Source organism: Silurus meridionalis, chromosome 29, assembly GCF_014805685.1.
Source record: "Silurus meridionalis isolate SWU-2019-XX chromosome 29, ASM1480568v1, whole genome shotgun sequence".
Lineage (NCBI taxonomy): Eukaryota > Metazoa > Chordata > Actinopteri > Siluriformes > Siluridae > Silurus > Silurus meridionalis.
The window spans coordinates 1,663,856-1,684,935 of NC_060912.1; the positions used below are offsets into that span (position 1 = coordinate 1,663,856).

The 21,080-nt window shown below is 41.8% G+C and overlaps 1 protein-coding gene across 3 annotated transcripts; it reads right to left on the reverse strand.

Moving 5' to 3' along the window:
• Positions 1–303: 303 nt before the first annotated feature.
• zmym4.1 (zinc finger MYM-type containing 4, tandem duplicate 1) lies at positions 304–20,536 on the reverse strand. Of its 3 annotated transcripts, none has more exons than XM_046843940.1 (28): positions 20,383–20,534; positions 19,298–19,354; positions 18,456–19,188; positions 17,751–17,806; positions 17,492–17,656; positions 17,252–17,327; positions 16,927–17,176; positions 16,577–16,739; positions 16,264–16,473; positions 15,688–15,838; positions 15,250–15,365; positions 14,919–15,119; positions 13,826–13,976; positions 13,099–13,274; positions 12,643–12,790; positions 12,365–12,535; positions 10,738–10,772; positions 9,266–9,407; positions 8,838–8,950; positions 8,004–8,175; positions 7,318–7,521; positions 7,120–7,226; positions 6,859–7,006; positions 5,682–5,833; positions 5,492–5,606; positions 3,747–3,995; positions 3,518–3,662; positions 304–971 (listed from the first exon to the last, which is right to left on the reverse strand). In XM_046843940.1, exons 3-28 carry the CDS (start codon positions 19,147–19,149, stop codon positions 758–760), a joined length of 4,524 nt encoding a protein of 1,507 aa, XP_046699896.1. In that variant the 5' UTR covers positions 19,150–19,188; positions 19,298–19,354; positions 20,383–20,534; the 3' UTR covers positions 304–757. The 3 variants fall into 3 exon arrangements, with proteins under 3 accessions (XP_046699896.1, XP_046699897.1, XP_046699895.1); XM_046843941.1 differs by lacking the exon at positions 20,383–20,534 and adding an exon at positions 19,982–20,041; XM_046843939.1 differs by lacking the exon at positions 19,298–19,354 and having other exon boundaries at positions 20,383–20,536.
• Positions 20,537–21,080: the final 544 nt, after the last annotated feature.

Genomic DNA, 21,080 nt, shown 5'->3' on the forward strand with positions numbered 1-21,080 from the left:
TCTGTTTGTGGAAAAGATTGGACTCAGGCCCGGGTTTAGAACTCAGACCCCGGGATTAGAACTCCAGGTTAAAGTCCCGGATTCATGATTCAAGACTCAGGCCTCAAGTTCACTGACACCAAATGGTCTAAAATTATATTAAATAAATAAATGTGCATATTCGGGTACAAGACAGTGAACAGGTTTGTGCACACACACACACACACACACACACACACACACACACACACAAAGGAAACATCATCACAGCTACGGTCAGTGTTTTAGAAAAGTGGAGAAAACAAGAAGTGTTTTATAGATACATCATTTTTATCAGATTATTTATTTGGGTTATTAAAAGGATTTGCTGGTTCATGGTTTTTTTGTTGCCTTAAAAAAAAAAAAAGTTAAAAGTTAAATCTGAGAAACGTGTGGAAGAGTTGAGACAACCATGGACACGGTGGCTGAGGTCATAAAATCAAACGATTCATAAACACACACACACACACACACACACACACACACACACACACACACACACACACACACACAGAAATAGACGTTGTAGTGTTTGATGAAAAACAAAAGAATTCAAATGGATTTTCTAAAACGATATAAATGATCTGTAAAAGCGCTGTATGTCAGAGGGTATAGCGCCGGAATCTGGAGAAGGACAATCGACCGGATGGAGATGAAGCTCGTGCACGTGCATGGAAGTTCTCGCACGAGATCGAAAGGTTTGAACGTATAATCGCGGGACTGCAGGATCGTCGCTGTGTTACTCGGAATCGCTTTGGTTCTCGGGTTCGGACGCGTCCGGGGGTTTTTCTCTCTCCAGGTGGATCTCTCGGACGGTGAGGATACGCCTCAGCATGTTCTCCAGCTCCCCGTCACCCAGAGCCACTTGGGAGAACCACAAGGGGCTGTTAGGGACACACGAGCGCTCGGGACGCAGGTAAAAGACGGACGTGCGCTGCTTCACCGTGGCCGAGCTGGAAGAGACCAAAACACTCGCGTTAGACTTCCATGTATACACAACATGTTTGTCCAAAAGTTTCCGGACACCCGCCGTACGTGATTCTTTTACCTTCGAGGTCCTTGGATACGAGAGCATGAATATTTCCCCTTCACTTCAACTAGGAGACCCAAACCTGTTCCAGCTCCATGAAGATCTACGAGTTGGAGTGGAAGATGTCCTGCTATAGAGCTCCTGAACACCCCATGCCTCCTCACCTACATCAGTATCTAACCCTCATCTCGGAATGATCACAAATCTCCACCACACCTCCACCCCCTCCCCATATTTCCACAGAATCTGCACATTTCCACCAAACATCTAATAAAACATCTTCCCAGAAGTATGGTGGTTATTAGAGCAGGAAATGGGGACTCGATGTGGAATAGGATGCTCAAAAAGAATCTTCTGCTCACAAACCTATGTCCAGATTGAGAACTCCAACCAGAATTAGAACATCAGGATGTATCCAGAGAGCAGATTCAGAAGAGCAGAAGGAAAAATTGATCCACCAGAAAATACTGATGGTTTAGAAAGCGTTTGGAGAACAATACAAACATTGCTTACAGCAGCTTCTCATTCCCTTTCCTTTTTCAGAAGCTTTATATTGGAAGTCTCGTATTTTTCTCACACCTCTTCAGTCTCATTTCGGTTTCCCCTCACGTTCCTCACCCTTATTCAGTCTTTCTGTCTAAACCTTTTATTTGTTCCTTCAATCTACCGCACTCTAAATCCCAAAGGGGTTCCGGAGTTCTATAGCAGGAGATCTTTTACATCTCCCAACCCATGTACAGCAGATCTTCATGGAGCTGGCATCATCATGCTGGAATTTGTTTTGGTACCAACGTTACTTAGTAAGTGTTAAGTACAAGTACTTATTATGAAATAGTTTTAAATAGTAGTTAACTATATTAGTTACTATGTAGTTAAACAATGTTAGTCAGTAGTTAGTATGTACTAAGTAGTAGTTAGTGAATGACCATGTTAGTTAGCAAGAAGTTGAATAACCATGTTATCATTTAGTTAGCAAGTAGTTAGTAAATGCCAATGTTACCAAGTAGCTAGTTAGTAAAAACCTAGTTATTAGGTAATTACCAAGTAGTAGTTAGTAAACTGCCATATAAGTTTATAAGTTGTTAAATGACCAGGTTAGTAAGTAACTAGTGAATATCCTCATTAGTTAGTAATTGAATAGTCATGTTGGTAGTTAATAGCTAGTTAATTAATGGTTATGTTAGTTAGAACGTAAAAAGTTAGTAATTAGTTACTAAGTAGTAGTTAGTAACGACTTGAATAACCATGTTAGTATTTAGTTAGCAATAAGTAGTTAGTAAATGCCAATGTTACTACGTAAGCAGCTATTTAGTAAGGACTTGGTTAATTAATTACTAAGTAGTAGTTAGTAAACTGCCATACAAGTTAATAAGTTGTTAAATGACCAGGTTAGTAAGTAGCTAGTAAATATCCTCATGAGTTAGTAAGTAGCTGAAGTCATGTTGGTAGTTAATAGCTAGTTAATCGATGGTCATGTTAGTTACAAAATTGCCATGTTAGTTAGAACGTAAAAAGTTAGTAACTACTAAGTAGTAGTTAGTAACTGGCTGTGTTAGTAAGTAGTTGAATAGCCATGTTAGTTAGTAAACAGCTAGTTAATCGATGGTCATGTTCGTTACTAAGTAGTTAAATTGTCATGTTAGTTAGAACTTAAAACATTAGTAAGTAGTTATTAAGTAGTAGTTAGTAATTGGCTGTAAGTTAGTAAGGAGTTGAATAACCATGTTAGTATTTAGTTAGCAAGAGCCAATGTTACTAAGTAGCTAGTTAGAAAGAACTTAGTTATTATATAAATACTAAGTAGTAGTTAGTAAACTACCATATAAGTTAATAAGTTGTTAAATGACTAGGTTAGTAAGTAGCTAGTTAATATCCTCATGAGTTAGTAAGTAGTTGAATAGTCATGTTGGTAGTTAATAGCTAGTTAATCGATGCTCATTTTAGTTACAAAATTGGCCATGTAAGTTAGAACGTAAAAAGTTAGTCAGTAATAACTAAGTAGTAGTTAGTAATTGGCTGTGTTAGTAAGTAGTTGAATAGCCATGTTTGTTAGTTAGTTAGTTAATCGATGGTCATGTTAGTTACAAAGTAGTTTAATTGTCATGTTAGTTAGAACTAAAAAAGTTAGTAAGTAGTTATAAAGTAGTAGTTAGTAATTGGCTGTAAGTTAGTAAGTAGTTGAATAGCCATGTTAGTTAGTAAGTAGGTAGGAAGTAAATATCTGGCTAGTAAATGACTGTAATTTAATGGCCATGTTAGTTAGTATGTAGCCATTTAAAGCAGATCTTCATGGCTACTGGCATCATCTTGCTGGAACAGGTTTGGCTCTCCTAGTTCAGGCGAAAGGAACATTTCATGTTCCTGCATCCAAAGACGTCATATATACGTGTCTTTGCAGAAGAACTTCGTATCAGTGAAAATACTTTTTGAACCTCGCTGATCTCGCTTTCTAAACCGGGAATTACAAACCATTTGGAGAGATAGAACTCGTAGAGCCGGACGGGACAGCGGAGAGGGTTTTCAATGTTCTCCTGCATCTCCAGCACCACCCCTTCCTCGTCCTCATCGTCTTCTTTTTTCCTCTTAGCAGGAACTCCGTCCTGGTCTTCGTTCGCTGCGAGAACACACAGATAAGGTTGGAAAAGCGGCCGAGATTTTTTTTACGTGTTCGGTCGAATCCCTCGTCAGAAGCACTCACGTGTGGATTTGTCGTCTTTGTGCACGGGGGGGTAGAAGCGGAGGCAGGACATCTTGGTGCCGTCGGCTTGGGAACGAGTGCAGCGCATGATGTGGGCGAAGGACAGGCGGCGGTGCTGAGCTACTGTCTTGAAGTTGTAGAACTTGGTGCAGAGGTAAAGCAGGGTGTTGAGGAGAACGCTCGGGGAGAACGCGCCCAACTGCTTACACTCCCACAGGTACTCTTCTTCCACTCGAGAGTGCACATAGCCTGCACACACACACACACACACACACACACACACACACACACACTCAAATGCATGAATATATACATTTTACATGATTTTTTGTTTTGTTGCAAAATTAAAAAGAATGTTAGATGAAAGTCATGTAAGTTAATACACAAATACATCAAATGTAAAATGGTCATGCAGGTTAGTAAGAAGTTACTAAGTAGTAGTTAGTAACTAACATTATTAGTTTGTTTGTAAATAGTGGCCATGTTGGATTTTTAGATACCTTTCTAAGTAGTAGCCATTAAAAGAAAATGTTGGTTAATAGTTAAATGGATATCTTAGTTGATAAGTAGATAATTAACGAGTAGCTAGTTAGTAGTAGTTGAAAAATTACCATGCTAGTTAGTACGGAGTTGAATGGTAGCGTTAGGTAGTAAGTAGTTAAATAGCCATGTTGGTTAGTAAGTAGCTTTATAAAGTAGTTAGGTAATGAGTTAGTAGTAAATAGTTGGTTAACCATGTTGGGTAGTAAGTAGTTAGTTAATGAGTTAGTAGTAAGTAGTTAGTTAATGACAATGTTGGTTAGTAAGTGGCTAAATAGTAAGTAGTTTGTTAATTAATTAGTAGTAAGTAGTTGGTTAACCATGTTGGTTAGTAAGTAGTTAAATAGTAAGTAGTTAGTTAATGACAATGTTGGTTAGTAAGTGGCTAAATAGTAAGTAGTTTGTTAATGAATTAGTAGTAAGTAGTTAGTTAATGAGTTAGTAGTAAGTAGTTGGTTAACCATGTTGGGTAGTAAGTAGTTAGTTAATGAGTTAGTAGTAAGTGGTTGGTTAACCATGTTGGTTATTAAGTAGTTAAATAGTAAGTAGTTAGTTAATGAGTTAGTAGTAAATAGTTGGCTAACCATGTTGTTAAATAGTAAGTAGTTAGTTCATGAATTAGTAGTAAGCAGTTAGTTAATGAGTAAGTAGTAAGTAGTTGGTTAACCATGTTGGGTAGTAAGTAGTTAGTTAATGAGTTAGTAGTAAGTAGTTAGTGAATGACCATGTTGGTTAGTAAGTAGTTAAATAGTAAGTAGTTAGTTAATGACAATGTTGGTTAGTAAGTAGTTAAATAGTAAGTAGTTAGTTAATGACAATGTTGGTTAGTAAGTGGCTAAATAGTAAGTAGTTTGTTAATGAATTAGTAGTAAGTAGTTAGTTAATGAGTTAGTAGTAAGTAGTTGGTTAACCATGTTGGTTAGTAAGTAGTTAAATAGTAAGTAGTAAGTTAATGAGCTAGTAGTAAGTAGTTCGTAAATGACCATGTTGGTTAGTAAGTAGTGAAATAGTAAGTAGTTAGCTAATGAATTAGTAGTAAGTGGTTAGTTAATTAGTTAGTAGTAAGTAGTTGGTTAACCATGTTGGTTAGTAAGTAGTTAAATGGTTGTGGTAGTAAGTAGTAGTAAACTATATTTGTTTCAGGAAAAAGAGGTCTAATTTATGTAACTAAGACTGCAAATGACTAATAAAAACTTGTATCTCACCACTGGGAAGGATGGTGGGTTTCCAGTCTTTCAGTAAACTGGACATAGTTTGACAGAATTTAGTGTAGAAAACGTCCGCGAAGATGTTCTCCATTCTGCCATTTTTAAAAAGGTGCTGCACAAAACCAAAAATAAATCATTTATGTGTGGACATCAACCACTGTACATCATACACAGAATAAACACTGACCTGCTGAACGCCTAGGCAGAGGTAAAAGATGCTGTCTGGGGTGTACGCTTCGCCGTTAGGGCGACGGACTTCAGCGATGAACTTGCAGAGGCCGTAGCTCAGCTCAGCCATGCTGCACTGTAACAGGTCCTCCTGTATCCTGATGTTCCGCGCTGGATGAGTACATCCGGGGAAAGTGGAGAGTTAGATATCCGTGTGTACAAATGTATAATAAACCCCCTTCCGCAAATCTGGAGTTATTATACACAAACAAGTAGGCGAGGGAGTGGGTTAATAAGGAGTTATATCGATATAAGACTGAGTAAGTAAATATATATATATAAGTAGGTAAGAAATCAAAATATGAAATGAAGAAGCAGGTAAATGAGTCTGGAGGCGTGTAAAGTATTTCCTTATAAATTAATAATTCAATTACTAATCAGTAAGAACTGACAATACTAAGATATTAAGTAGTTACACTGAATAAGTGAGAAAGGAAGTAAGTAGATACATGAGTAAGTTGGTAAGTAAGAAGTTGTTGATCAGTAAATAGTGATGAGTCAATTGGTAGTTATTAATTAGTAAATTGAGTGTGTGTGTGAATGAGTGTGTGAGAAAGTGAATGTGTGAGCGAGTAAGTTGAGTGTGCGAGAAATGAGTGCGAGCAATTGAGTGAATGAGTAAGTTGTGTGTGTGTGTGTGTGTGTGTGTGTGTGTGTGTGTGTGAGTGAATGAGTGTGTGTGATTGTGTGAGTATGTAAATGAGTTTAAATGATGATTGTTGAAGATTAAAGTAGTGTGTGAGCAAGTGAATAAACAAGTGAATAAATAAGTAAATGTGTGTGTGATTTAGTGAGTGTGTAAGTAAATGAGTGAGTGAGTGAGTGTGTGAGCAAGTCAGTTGAATGTGAGTGAATAAGTGTGTGTTTATGTAATTGAGTGAGTAAAGCTGTGTATGTGCTTGAGTGGGTGTGTTTGAGAGTTGGTAAATGAGTGAGTGTGTAAGTAAATTAGTGTGCATGCGAGTGATTGAATGAATGAGTGCATACGAGTGAATGAGTGAATGAGTAAATAAATGTTTGAGCGTGAATGAGTGCATGCGAGCGAGTGATTGAATGAGTAAATGAGTAACTGTGCGAGTAAACGAGTGAATGTGTGAGGAAGTGTATGAGTTCACGATAAATCAGTCATGACTCACTGCCGATTTTGGGCATCTCCATCTGAGGTTGCGTTTCTCTCCAGCGTACCCAGCTCCTCCACGCCTGAACTCCGTATTCAGTGTGCAATCTGGTCAGGGGCTGAACTTCAGCTGCTGATGCCTGAGGAGCTTCTGCACGTTTACGGGCCTGCGTTCACACACACACACACACACACACACACACACTCTCAAAAGACTGAATAAATCAGCAACTACACAGAAGCACATTCGTGATGATTAAAAGGGCATGAAAGCTCCTACTCGTTTCTTCGAAGAGAAACAATCACGGGTCCTCTTGCGCGTTTTCGGCCGTGTGGCGGCCACGCCCTTGTCCTCCTGTGGGTGGCGTTCCAAATGCTCAAAGCTCTCTGCGGATCACAAAGATCATAGGATTGCTGAACAGGAAGTACAGTGTATGCAATAAAAGCAGATGAAAATGAAGCTCTTGACGGCCCTCACCGATTGGGAAATCTGCCTCCAGGTCCATCAGGGGTTCGTGTGGGAGGGAGCTGGGAGACTGCTGTTCCTGTCTGGAGGGGGCCACTCGTTCAGATTCAGAGTTCTGTCCCCATCGGGAGGCACTTGAGATGCTGTCGTCCTCCCAACTGAGGTGGCTGGAGAGAGCTTCCAAATCGAAATCTTCCATGAAATTGTCCTCGTGGTCTGAATCAGAGGGCAGCAAGATGTTTAAATCTTGGTTCATTTGGAACACCATGATTTCTCCACAGAAAAAAAAAAAACATACCCTGCTACACTGTGCTACCCAAAACTATTGGGACACCTGACTTTCTCAGCCATATGTGGTTGTTCCTCAAACTGTTACCAAAAAGTTGGAGGCAAAACATTGTACAAAATGTTTCTGGATGCAAGAGCATGAATTTTTTCCTTCCTGTGAACCAGGAGACCCTAGTGCTCCAGCTCCATGAAGATCTTCTTTACATGGGTTCAGAGCAGAGGAGCACCTCACCTCACCTCCATCGGAACCTGACTTTCCTAACTGTTTAAACGAATCTCCAAAAGCACTCAAAAATCTAGAGGAACATCTTCTCTGAAGAGTGGAGCTTATTATAAGAGCAAATAAGGACTAAATGTGAAATGGGATGTCTGACGTCAGATGATATCTTAATGCACCAAAGGTCATGCACCTCCTTGGGAGACAGCTTTGTCCTTCTCGCTGTCCTCAGCCACCATCTCTGCCATCATGATTAGGTCGGCCTCCAGAGGGTTGTCCGGGATTTTTTCCTTGATCTTCTGAATCGTCTCGACGATTCGCTCTGCGCTGTCCAGAGTAGTGGGCAGAAACATGGGCACTGGTACCTACAGGAGTGAGGACAAGGAGACATAATGTGTATCTCATCCATCATCTAGATGTTTACATCCATGCATTTGACAGAGCGACTTACATTTATCTCATTCATGCAAATGAGAAGCTATGGAGTTCAGGACCTTGGACAGGGACCTAGGAGTGGAAGCTTGGTGTGGCTGGGATTTGAACTCATGACCTTTAGATCCAAAGTCCAAACCCCTAAACCACTAAGCTTCCACCTCCACACCTCATCACAATGCCTTATCCACCCTTCCAAACCTTTCTGCATGGTTTTCTGTGGAATTCGATTGGCTGGATTTACCCCCAAAAGGTGACCATGGATTATTTTTTAGGAACCAAGATCTGATCATCCTGTGATGTGATGCTGCATGTTCTCATGAGGTATTCCAAGGACACTTCTACACCTATAGAGAGCGCATGACACTGTATAAAACTGTATATTTTGTATATTATGTATCGATGCTCTCCAAAGAGTTTCTTCGGATAAAAAAAATTGTGCAAACAATATAGAAAGAGGTGAAAACTGGAATATATATTGTGGAATAACAGCAACAGTTACACCAATTGGAAATCAGGAGATGTGAATGTGGAAAAAACATTAAAGCAATAATCTAGAGATCTCCGTATATAACCAGGACAGGAAGCAGCTCACCGGAAAAGGAAGTCCGAGCGGGTGGGGCGTGTACTGCGTGTAGAGGTGCACAGGAACAGGAACGAACACGGGCACGGGTAAGGGTATGACTATTACTTTGGGTGGGGTTTCATCTGTGGACAGAGATGGAAGCTTGACTTGTAAATGAAGCATATAAACATACACTGTAAGGACAAAAGTATTGGGACACCTGATTTTTGTCCAGTCATGAGCGGTTCTACTTTCTACATCTTCAGGATAAAATTGGACTTCCATCAGTAGAGGAACATCTTCCCAGAAGAGTGGAAGTTCTCACAAGAGCAAATAAGGATACCAATCTTATGCTCAGGTGTCCACAAACTTTTGCCTTTTCGTACTTATTATATACATCTGTAACAGGTGTTTTTTTTCTAAAGACAAAACGGTCGCCATGGCGATCTGCTCGGTACCTGTTTGCGTGTGGATGCTGGAGGTGTTGGGTTTGCAGGATGTGCCCTTGTTCTGGCTCATTGGTTTGCAGAGTAGAGCTTTGTTCTTCAGGATCCTGGGCGGCGCAGACGGCGGTTTCACTCCGTCTGTCTGTGTGCTCGCCTGCAGACGGTAAATGTTTATCAGTGTGTACTAACTCTGTATATACAGGAATATATCCATCCTTGCATCTATCTATCCTTCTCTCCTTCCTCTCATCAGTCCATCCATCCATCCTTCCATCTATCTATCCTTCTTTCCTTCCTCTCATCAGTCCATCCATCCATCCTTCCATCTATCCATCCTACCCTCCTTCCTCTCATCAGTCCTTCCCCATCCATCCATCCGTCTATCAGTCCATCCCCAGCCATCCTTCCATCCTTCCACCCTACCCTCCTTCCTCTGATCAGTCCATCACCATCCATCCTTCTATCAGTCCATCCCCATCCATCCTTCCATCTATCCATCCTACCCTCCTTCCTCTCATCAGTCCATCACCATCCATCCTACCCTCCTTCCCCTCATCAGTCCATTCTTCCATCCATCCTACCCTCCTTCCTCTCATCAGTCCATTCATCCATCCATCCATCTTTCCATCCTACCCTCCTTCCTCTCATTAGTCCATCCATCCATCCTACCTCAGTCCATCCCCATCCATCTATCCATCCTACCCTCCTTCCTCTCATCAGTCCATCCATCCATCCATCCATCCTACCCTCCTTCCCCTCATCAGTCCATTCTTCCATCCATCCTTTCATCCTACCTTCCTTTCTCTCATCAGTTCATCCATCCATCTTTCCATCCTACCCTCCTTCCTCATCAGTCCATCCATCCATCCTACCCTCCTACCTCTCATCAGTCCATCCATCCATCCATCCTTCCATCCTACCTCCTTCCTTTCATCAGTCCATCCTTCCACCGTCCATCCTACCCTTCTTCCTCTCATTAGTCCATCCCCATCCATCTATCCATCCTACCCTCCTTCCTCTCATCAGTCCATCCATCCATCCATCCATCCATCCTACCTCCTTCCCTCATCAGTCCATTCTTCCATCCATCCTTTCATCCTACCCTCTTTCCTCTCATCAGTTCATCCATCCATCTTTCCATCCTACCCTCCTTCCTCTCATTAGTCCATCCATCCATCCTACCCTCCTACCTCTCATCAGTCCATCCATCCATCCATCCTTCCATCCTACCCTCCTTCCTTTCATCAGTCCATCCTTCCACCGTCCATCCTACCCTCCTTCCTCTCATCAGTCCATCCATTTATCTATCTATCCATCCATCCATCCATCCATACATCCTTTCATCCTACCTTCCTTTCTCTCATCAGTCTATCCATACATCCATCCTTCACTCCATTCACACTTTCTTCAATCCTTCCATCCTCTATCCATTTGAATCATCCATCCGTCTTCCCGAGTACATCTACAGCACTGTGTATACTCACGTTTCCTATCAGCTTTACAACAGTAGGGACGGTTCCTAAAAAAGAAAAAAAATCTTGTGATTGGATATATGTTTTTCGCTTTGTCTAAGCATTTTTAATCGGTTATGTCGACTTTTTTTATGTCGCCGAACCCTGATATCTCGAGCACAAGGGGGAAAAATTTACCATTTAACGTCAAGTTTAAATAGGAGCTGGTGATGATGCTAAACGAGCACCATATGTGCGCGATTGAAGCCGAGAGCTTCAGAGAAAGCGGCCGAGAAAACACCTGACATGCTGAAGGGGGCCGAAGGGGGCGTGGCAGGTGGATTCCTGACAGATAACAAACATGTATGCAGTGTTGTGCTCGTTACTAAAAAATAGTAACTAGTTACAGTTACTCGTTACTTCATTCAAAAAGTAACTCCGTTACTTTGTTGATTATTTACACCAAAAAGTAATGCGTTACTGTTAAAAGTAACTTTTTAGTTACTTTTTTTAAAGAACGTTCTTTATTGTTCCCATTAATGCCCTTTTATGTGTTATAATCTACAAACACAAAACTGACTTAAACACAGAGTAATTTTTAAACACTATTTTATTAAAGTCAGAGCAGCACAAACTGAATATATCACAAGCATTTCTGAAATAAATAACAAAACAAGCTGAATTATATATTCACAATCAAAAACTAAAGTGGCTTCTGCTGTTGTGTTGAGCTCTTAAACATGTTCCTTTCACAGCTGAAGTATGAAAACTATCAACAATGTAGAACAGAACACCGGGTTAGCTTCTAGCTACTAGCGTCTAGCATGGAGTTCCTGGAGGAGCTTCAACAGATTGGAGTTGCTGTTTATTACAGTAGATACGAGCTTCGAACCAGAAAGACACAACTTACATTTGACTTAAAAGTTTTTGTCTTTATGCTCAACTAAAGTGAAATAATGAGCATATTTCCACTTTGAGAAACTCGTCTTGCTCTCGCCTCGACTCACCATTACTGCCGCACAGACCTGAATAAACGGAGACACGCCCACAGTGCATCTTCTTCGTGTTTACAGTGGTTCATCCACCAATCCTTCAATGCGTCTCTGCTGTAATCAGGTCAGACTGTAGTCTACACTTCAGCCCAAATTCATTCATTTAAAAAAGTAACGGGTAACGAACCACACGGTAACGGAGTTACTTTATTTTTAAAAGTAACGCATTACAGTATTAGTTACTGTCAAAAGTAACGCGTTACTGCCCAACACTGCATGTATGTATATTTTTATAGCATGCTTTCATCAAACAAATCGCGGCAATGCTGTTGTGTTAAAAAAAACCCTCCAAAAACACGTGCATGCCCATTCTCATTTATTAACGCACATCATGTACATAAAGAAATTTCAAGCACGTTAATATACTGCCGCCATATTGATTTTCGTTTATCTCGATCATCGGTTACCTCCATGCTTTTTGGCCACCCCCTAGGACATCAACATAACCGGGTTCCACTGTATATATTTTAAATGATTTTGATAAATATATCGATATTTTTATATAAACACATTTTGGACACAACCGAAAGAAAGCATCAGTAATAGCAATTTGTATTTATTATAATGGACAAGTCCCTTCTTTTCATCTGAACGACTGAATAATGTACCTTGCAGCGCGGCATTTCCCAACACATTCGGCTGTCCGTTGGTGGCGCTAGAGAGCGATATAACGTTGGCAATGACGGGCGTGGACTCTTTGGAAGCCAGTGATGACAGCGTCGTTATGCTGGAGACGCCGGAATGGGTGGCGGGCGCTATGGAGACGGGCAACGTCGAGGCTGAAAAGGATGAAAAGGGTAAATTGTGAAAAGAAAACATGATTTCACTTGACTCCACTTTTCTGATTTCTGGGATTTATTGGAAAGTGAAATGATACTCGGCGTACCATGGGTCCCGAGGGCGGCTGAAGTGCACGCGTGCAGGTTACAGAAGTGCATCAGACACTTCAGATTGCAGAAGTGCTTCATCTCGTTCAGCCATTTCACCGACTCGGTCATCTTCCTGCCCCGCTTACACATGCTGCATTGAGCCACCTGGTGGTTGCAAAGGGGACTGCATTTCCATTGGTTTTTTTTTTTTAGATCACATATACATACAGGTGAGTTTTGGGATAAATCTGTACATATACACACAGATATATACACATTATACAGACAAATGTATTAGGACACCTGACTTTATATGTATATATAATATATATAGATATTCCCAAAAAATTAAATCCCTAAAAGTATTTGGGACACCTGACTTTCCCAGTTTGATGTGGTTCTTCCCCAAACTGGTACCAATATATAATATGCAGAGTACGAGGGCAGAGAAATGTTATATATTTTTTTCATACCTCACAGAATAGCAGTGTGTACTGGGACAGGCATTCTTTCCCACAGAACTCCTCCTGTTTACCGGAAAAGATGCTGGTCATTACAGTCTGAGAAGTGCTGCTGCAGTAGAGGCAGTTGCGACAGTGCCTCTTTCCCCAGAATTTGGCGAGGTCATGCTTGTACAGAAGTTTGCAGCCTGTGGATGAAACCGAGACAGAATTTCACCTCAGCATCGTGGAAAAAAAAAATAATAATACAGCTATATTAAATCCTTCAACAATTATAACCGGGTAAATGTTTTAAACCACACATCATCTGCTTATAAATGTACAAATTCTCAATTTGTAAATTATTCATGAGAAAATGTATATAATTGATAGATTTTTTTAATGCTAATGATCTTACGTTATACAGTGCAAGAGCGGCCTCTAGAGGCGAACCACAGACACCACATGCTGTTTATTTGAATTAGCTTCTTTTTTTTTTTTTTCCTCGTATTGGATGAAACTGTTTACTTTCTGTTACAGTTTGAATGCATCTTTTATTTTCCTAAGCATTTAATACATTTTATTAGTATAATATATATTTTTTTCGTAATTATATCTATTTAAAATATAATTTAAAAAAAATTATATATATATATATATATATATATATATATATATATTTTTTTTTTTTTTTTTTTTTTCTTTTTTTCCCCCATTTTCCCTTCTCAATGCGGTCACATGCTACAGATCAGATCCTTACCTTCGCTGCAGAAAGAGCAGTCTAAGTTGTTAATCCTCTTCACCTCCTTCACCACCTTTTCGATTTTGCAGTACACACACTGAGCCATGATGTAGTGGGTTCTCCTGAACTCGTCGGTGCAAGTCTTATCGCAGAACACGTACATCTTTCCCTGTGACATAATGCAGAATATATTTAAGCAAGATAATGCTCCTGTGCACAAACCATGAAGATATGCTTTACATTGGGATGGATTTATTGCCTCCTCACCTCCATCAGAAGCCAACTTTATTGGAGCGAATGAGCCGAATGTTCTGATGAAATTACGACACAAAATGCTCCTGAGCTCACGGTGTTCTTTTTTGCTCTCCAAACCTTTCAGATCCACCTTACTTCCAGATGGTGTTCTCATCAGTTAAGAACGACTGGCTCTATAAACCATTCCTGACACCTCGGGACGGTAATTAATATTAACAACGGCTTACAATTTTGTACTCAAAACAGATGATAAAACTATAACAAATGAATATCCAGATGTTCCTCTGAAGGTTCCTTGCTCACCTTGGCTCATACCAGAGATCGACTGATTCACCAGTTTTGCAGATTAATCGGCTCTGATAAATAATTTCTGGAACCATGTGCAAAAATCAATTTCGATTATAGTTTTTCCGGGTTGCGTTACACAATACAAGGGCGGCCTCTAGAGGCAAATCCCTGACGTCACATGCTGCTGGAGTCTCTCTCTGTTTTTATTTTTTTATTTATTTTCGGATGGAACGATTTTTATTTATTCTGAGTTACTTTCTGTTTCAGTTTGAACGTATTTCTATTAATTACCTCGATATTTATTAATCGAATTCATTTATTCAAATTTATTTTATGCCGCACCTTTTCATGATTCAAGTACGAACCAACGTTACTATCAGTATAGGTCGATCTTTAGCTCATCCATTAGGGATACTCTTACAGGGATAGGTTTACGACTTTTTATGGAAACTTATATTCGGAAAATTTTTATTTTCTCCTGTAAACCTGATTTGAAAGCTGCATAGGAATTCTGAAGCATCTGAAACCTGAAACGTTCATAGCATCAGTCAGTCCAACAAGAGCGTACCTTGAATTCAAGCAGCTCAGGCTTGGAGAAGAATAAACGCTGACACTGGGCACAGGAGAATTTGGTCCCTGAGAGACCCTGGGGTAACGCGGGTGAGCTGGGCTCTGCAGGGACGGACTGCACAGACGTCATCTGAGCGGTGCTGAGAGCAGGAGCGCCGCTTGTCTGGCTGCTCTGAGGATGAGTCTTGTTGAAGGCGTCCTGTACGACAAAAAAAAACAACAAAAAAAGAGACATGGTTTTGTATAAGTGCAAAGGTTTGTGGACACCATATGTGGTTGCTTCATGAGCTTCCTGTTGCGCTTCTAGTCCCTATTTTGGAGGAACGAACCTGAAATGCTATGACACAAGTGAAGCAGCAGAAGTTGCGGATGCTCCCGTCCGACATGGCCAGGTGATACTGAGGAACCAGGACCTTCTTACAGTGGTTGCATTCCATTGCAGAACCTTTAAATGTGTGTGTAAGAGACAAAGAGAATCAGAGACTGCAATGTCCGATACGATTTATATACACTATATAGACAAAAATCAGCGAACGCCTGAGTCCCCATTTCCACCTTTCTTCTGGGAAGATGTTCCACTAAATTCTAGAGTGTGCTTTTTTTGGGTTAAGAGCTCTACAGATAGAGATCTTCCACAGGTGTGGGTCTCCAACTTTGTGATAACAGTTTGGAGAAGAACCACATCTGGCTGGAAAGGTCAGGTGTCCCAATATTTTTGCCCGTATAGTGTGTGTGCGCACATTTTAAGGTGAAGTGTGATCCTTTACCTGACGAGCTGACCGTCTGTACTTTGTGAGCGGTCACGCATGTGGACGAGCAGAACAGCTCCGTGTTGCCCTCCGCATTGAGGTTCTCCACCATTTCCGTGAGGGGACGATAAACTCTGCACATGGTGCAGGGCACGACCTTCGTGTACTTCTACGGAAAAATCCAGCGCCAAGCAAGAAAACTGAGTCAGTGAACGGGATTCGGACGTAGTTTAAAATCTGGGCGTCTGGTTTTGTTACGTCCAAACAAGATCAGGACTTTCATTTGCTTTACTGAAGTGTTTACTGTAAACTTGCATGCAGTGTTTGTGTTGAATAAGGGACAGTGTAGGACACGGGACATGGGAGCGTGTAGGACCAGGGGCATGAAGAACATAGGGGCATCTAGAATATGGAAGCATGTAGGACATGGGACATGGGAGCGTGTAGGACATGGAGCATCTAGAATATGGGGCGTGTAGGACATGAAAATGTGCTGGACGTGTGAAGTCAGTTTGGAGGATGAGGAGCGTGTTGGACGTAGGACTTGTGAAGGCGGTGTGTAGGCACTGTTAAGCACTGTGTTCTGAACTCTACCTTTTTAAAAGCAGACACACAGTTCTGGCTGCAAAACTTCTTGGCGACTCCGTCGACTATCAGACACGGACTCTTGCCGTCGCTGTAGCAGTAAACCCCACAGGTCTCGCAGGAGCTCATGCTGAGCTTATTGGAGGCGCGGAATTGGCGAAAGCACAAGTCGCTACACAGCTTATGCACCGCGCCCATGAAGTTCACCTCGTGACGAATCTTGGAGAAGGCAAACGTACAAAACGGATACAAACGTTAAAAAAACGTTTTAAACGAGGCAATGACACGTGCGATGGAACGAGGGAAGAAAAAACGCTTTTACCGAACACGCTTTCTGACACATGCTGCATTTGGTGGCCAGGGCGCAGTTTGCGCTGTCCCTCTTGTTGTTGAAGGCGCTGAGACATTTGTGGCTGCAGAAATCCTTCACCGACTTCGTGGAATCCACCGTGGCGTTGATGACGTCCTTCGGGTTGGAAATGCCTCTGCGGAGACGAAAGAAAAGATCAGATCGGACACGAAACATAGACATATGACCGAAAAGACTTTTCCAGCCACATGTGGTTCTGAAATTGTCCCTTAATCTAAACCAGGAGACCCAAAAACTAGTCTGGTGGTCCTGCCTGCAGACAGGAAAGGACATGTGTCTGCAAACTTTTGACCAAGACTCACTTGAGGCAGTAATGGCAGATTTTTCTCGCCCCGGGCAACGGCACAGTCTCTGCGGACGTGCTGCTGCAGAGGCATCGTGGTGAGCAGAAGAGCTGAGGGTTGCCTTTACGCTGGAAAGCCGTCTGGCCTTTAAGCAGGATCTTTTTGCAGCCTGAACACACCACACACAGGGCGCTGGAGGAGCTCGGGTTCGAGACGGCCGCAGACGGGACGGACGGCGCATTTGCCGCGGCGGCTGCAGGCGTAGAACCTGCGAAACGTAAGCAAAAATAAGGTCATTTTGTCTTTCTGAGGTGATCCCGAGGTTCTTTGCTGTAGGACTGACCTGAAGCTGTAGAGCTTCCACCGACAGAGAACACAGCGGAAATCTTTATCTGCTCGGACGTCTTCTGGGCAAATTCCTGCACACACAAAACACCACCAATATGTTTAATGTTCGACAAACAAATCCAATTTCTCCATTCCGATTGGTCTACATGTGTTGCTTCATCACACCACACCATCCAATGGTCATGTTCCTCGTTCGCTCCTCCAGTCCTGCTTGATTCCTTCCTTTAGAACTCACCTCGCACGTATCTGGTTCGTCCTTGATCTTTCCAGCAGGAGCTTGAGGACCAAGAGCGTTCTCATATTCTTCGTCCAACGGCTCGTCCTTGATCTTCACAGGAGCAGAGACAGAAATGTGAGGAGTTGACTTTTTCTTCATCCTCGGATGGACAGGATGCTTTGGCTGGAATGAAAATGAGGTTGTTTCATTCAGTCTGGTGAAACAAACGTTGTTTGAGTTGTTAATTTTAAGAAGGGATTGATGGCGCCGTGCTCACCGTATGCTCCGGAAGGTTCTTCGGCCGGTCCTTCAGATCTCGATTCGCATGGTTTTCTGTTGGAGGCATTTGAATAAAATCATATCATGATTGGGAACACATTTTGTCCGTATAGTGAATGAATGAGTGAATCAATGAATCAATGAATCACTCAGTCAATGAATCAGTTAGCGACGTGAAGATCGGATCATTTTAGCGACTTGGTTCTTTGTATATCTTTCTTCAAAATAAATGAATCTTTTTTGAGTCATTTAGTTCATTACACTCCTTTAATCCCCTTCATAGCGCCTGTAGGAGTCACGTGATAAAAGATTGAACGACTCGGACTAGAAGAGTCGAGAGATGAACTACTCAATTCTGTTTCCTCTAAATAGCCTACAGAGATTTTTGTGATGAGTCACATTAAAGAATCGTTCATGACTCATCTCTAGAATCAATCAATGAATCAGTGAATCATTAAATCCATCCTTCCATACAATGTAAACTTACAAAAAAATAAAAAGCTACTATGCACACAAAGTTCCTCCAGCCTGGACATCAGGCAAACGGAGAACTTTAAGGAACATCGGCATGAAAAACAAAAAGCACACTTGCAAGTCTACACATCCAAATTCTGAACCACTGCTCCATAATTTACGAATTTACAAATTTGGTATGATCGATTCTTATAGCTTTAAAAGGTGTCTAAAGGGTCTTTTTACTTACCTGTGGTTACATCTGCTGGACCAGACATCTCCATCGTCTCAGAAGTCTGCATCGCCTCAGACTTCTCCATCGTCTCGGGCGTCTGCATCGTCTCGGGCGTCTGCATCTTCTCAGGCGTCTGCATCATCTCAGGCGTCTGCATCGTCTCAGGCGTCTGCATCGTACCAACATCCATCGCTGCAACTTCAGGTGTAGCTGTTCCAACTCTACCATCCTGTCTCTTCTCTTCATTCACTTTGGGTTCCTGATCCTGCTCACAACTCTCCTCCTCTATTTCTTCCGCCACATCCTTCTGTTCGTCTGATGTCTTCTGGTTCTCGTCCATCTCATCCGTATTTTTCTCTGCGACGTTCTTATCTAGAGTCTCATCTCCATTCGCAATGCTCTCCTCCTGCTGTGGGACCTTCTCGTTTTCCTTCTCCTGCCTGGTATTATTTTTCTTTTCATCCTCACTCTTTGACACCATTCCATATTCTTCTTGTATGTCTTTCAGGCCTTCACTTTCAGGCTTTTTTGCTTCATCGTCATCTTCATGGCTTTTCTGATCATCGTTCTCAACCATCTCTACATCTGCGGCATCTTCTCGACATTCAGGCTTATGCTCCTCACAATCCAGGCTTGGAGAAATTTTTGAATCCTTGTGATCTACAGCATCTGGACTGGCAGATTCATCATCAGGCACAGCAGTGTCCATCTTTTAGAAGATGTGTCCGTCTTTTAGATTTAAGACATTCTGAAAGATAAGACATATATAGATGAATTGATATGAAGAACAATCGTCCATTACAACATTTTTCCTGCCAATATTGATGCAACACGAGCTGAGATTAACAATTAAGCACCTTTTTTTTATCCACGTCGAACCAGTAGGTTTTAAAAGTGTCCCAGCATCATTCATTCTGTAACACAAAGTAGCAGAACTAATGATACGGGCCACAATGATGGTAATGTGGATTTAATAATGGTGAATCAAATCAGGATTAGACCAATTACATGTCCCACCAATTGCCACCCAATGTCCCACCAATAATCCAACCAATCCACCAATGTCCAACCAATATCCCACCAATAATCCTCGAATATTCAACCAATATCCCACCAACATCCAAGTAATATCCCACCAATGTCCCACCAACAATCCACCATATGTCCCATTAATATCCCACTAACAATCCACCAATATCCCATCAATGTCCTACCAACAATCCACCAACGTCCCACCAACAATCCACCAACGTCCCACCAACAATCCACCAATGTCCCCTCAATATCCCACCAATATCCCATCAATGTCCCACCAACAATCCTTCAACGTCCCACCAACAATCCATCAACGTCCCACCAACAATCCACCAACGTCCCACCAACAACCCACCAACAATCAACCAACGTCCGTCCAACAATCCATCAATGTCCCACCAACAATCCACCAATGTCCCACCAACAATCCACCAACGTCCGTCCAACAATCCACCAATGTCCCACCAATAACCCACCAATAATCCACCAATGTCCCAACCTCTTACCATCTTATGCAATGCACAATGTCTCCATAACATACTGTATCCAATGCATTCACTCTACCAACCTGAAAACCTTTACAAATGAGACACACGTGAGAAGCATATGAGACCATATCCTTAATTTTCTCAGCAGGGAACTTCTCACCTCGCTTCAGTAGCTCAACCCAGACTCAGTGTTTACAAACAGCAGAAGCGCTCTGATTGCACAAGCAGCTCTGCAGACTAAGCATGAAGGTCTCCCTCTGGATGTACAGAAGATCAAATTGAGATGTCGCGCATGCAATCGAATGTATTTCGAATGCAAAACACGGGATTGAACACTGGACTAAAAAAACAACAACAGCAGGACAAACCGGAGACATTCGTGCAAAGCAGCTGAACTCCAGTGAGGTGCAGATACTCACATCAGTCCAGCAGTCAGGAGAAACGATCCATGCACCAGTGTGATGGTGAGATCAGGCGCGAGGAACAGAGAAGAGAAAAAAGCTCGCGCAGAAACGCGTGGAGAGCTCGCGCTAAATCACTTCCGCATGCTGCTGGTGTTGATGTTGTTGCTGTTGCTGTAGCAGGGTTTCGCGCTCGACACAGCGCCATCTTGTGGTCAACACCGCGACTCCTCCACGGAGCCGATCCGGATTACATTACTGCGTTTTTATTGCTAAACAGAGGATTTTCTGATAATCTAAACTCAAAATCTTTAACTTACCTTTTAATCCAGATTTTGTCCAGATTTTTGTTTTCGAGAGTGTGCTAGTCCGAGCTTGCAACCCGCATCTGTAGCAAACTGCAACTGGGGTCATTTTACGAGGTTAATATGGACGATGTATGCAGGAGGTGCAGCTGTGGCTCCAGTGAAAGGAGACTTGTTGAATTGTGATCACTGGGTTTCTTGCTTTAGTAAACACCGTTCGTTCTCGTCGTATGAGATTCCTGCCTGTGATGCAGCGATTAACCATTTTGGCGATGTTCTCCTAACGTTCTCCTTCAGTACGTTCTTAAGGATCACCAAAGGATCCATTCATTGTTCTGGTTTGTAATCATGTGATAAGAAAACTTGGGTTTCATCTAATACATACGACACTCTTAAACATTCTCATATCTC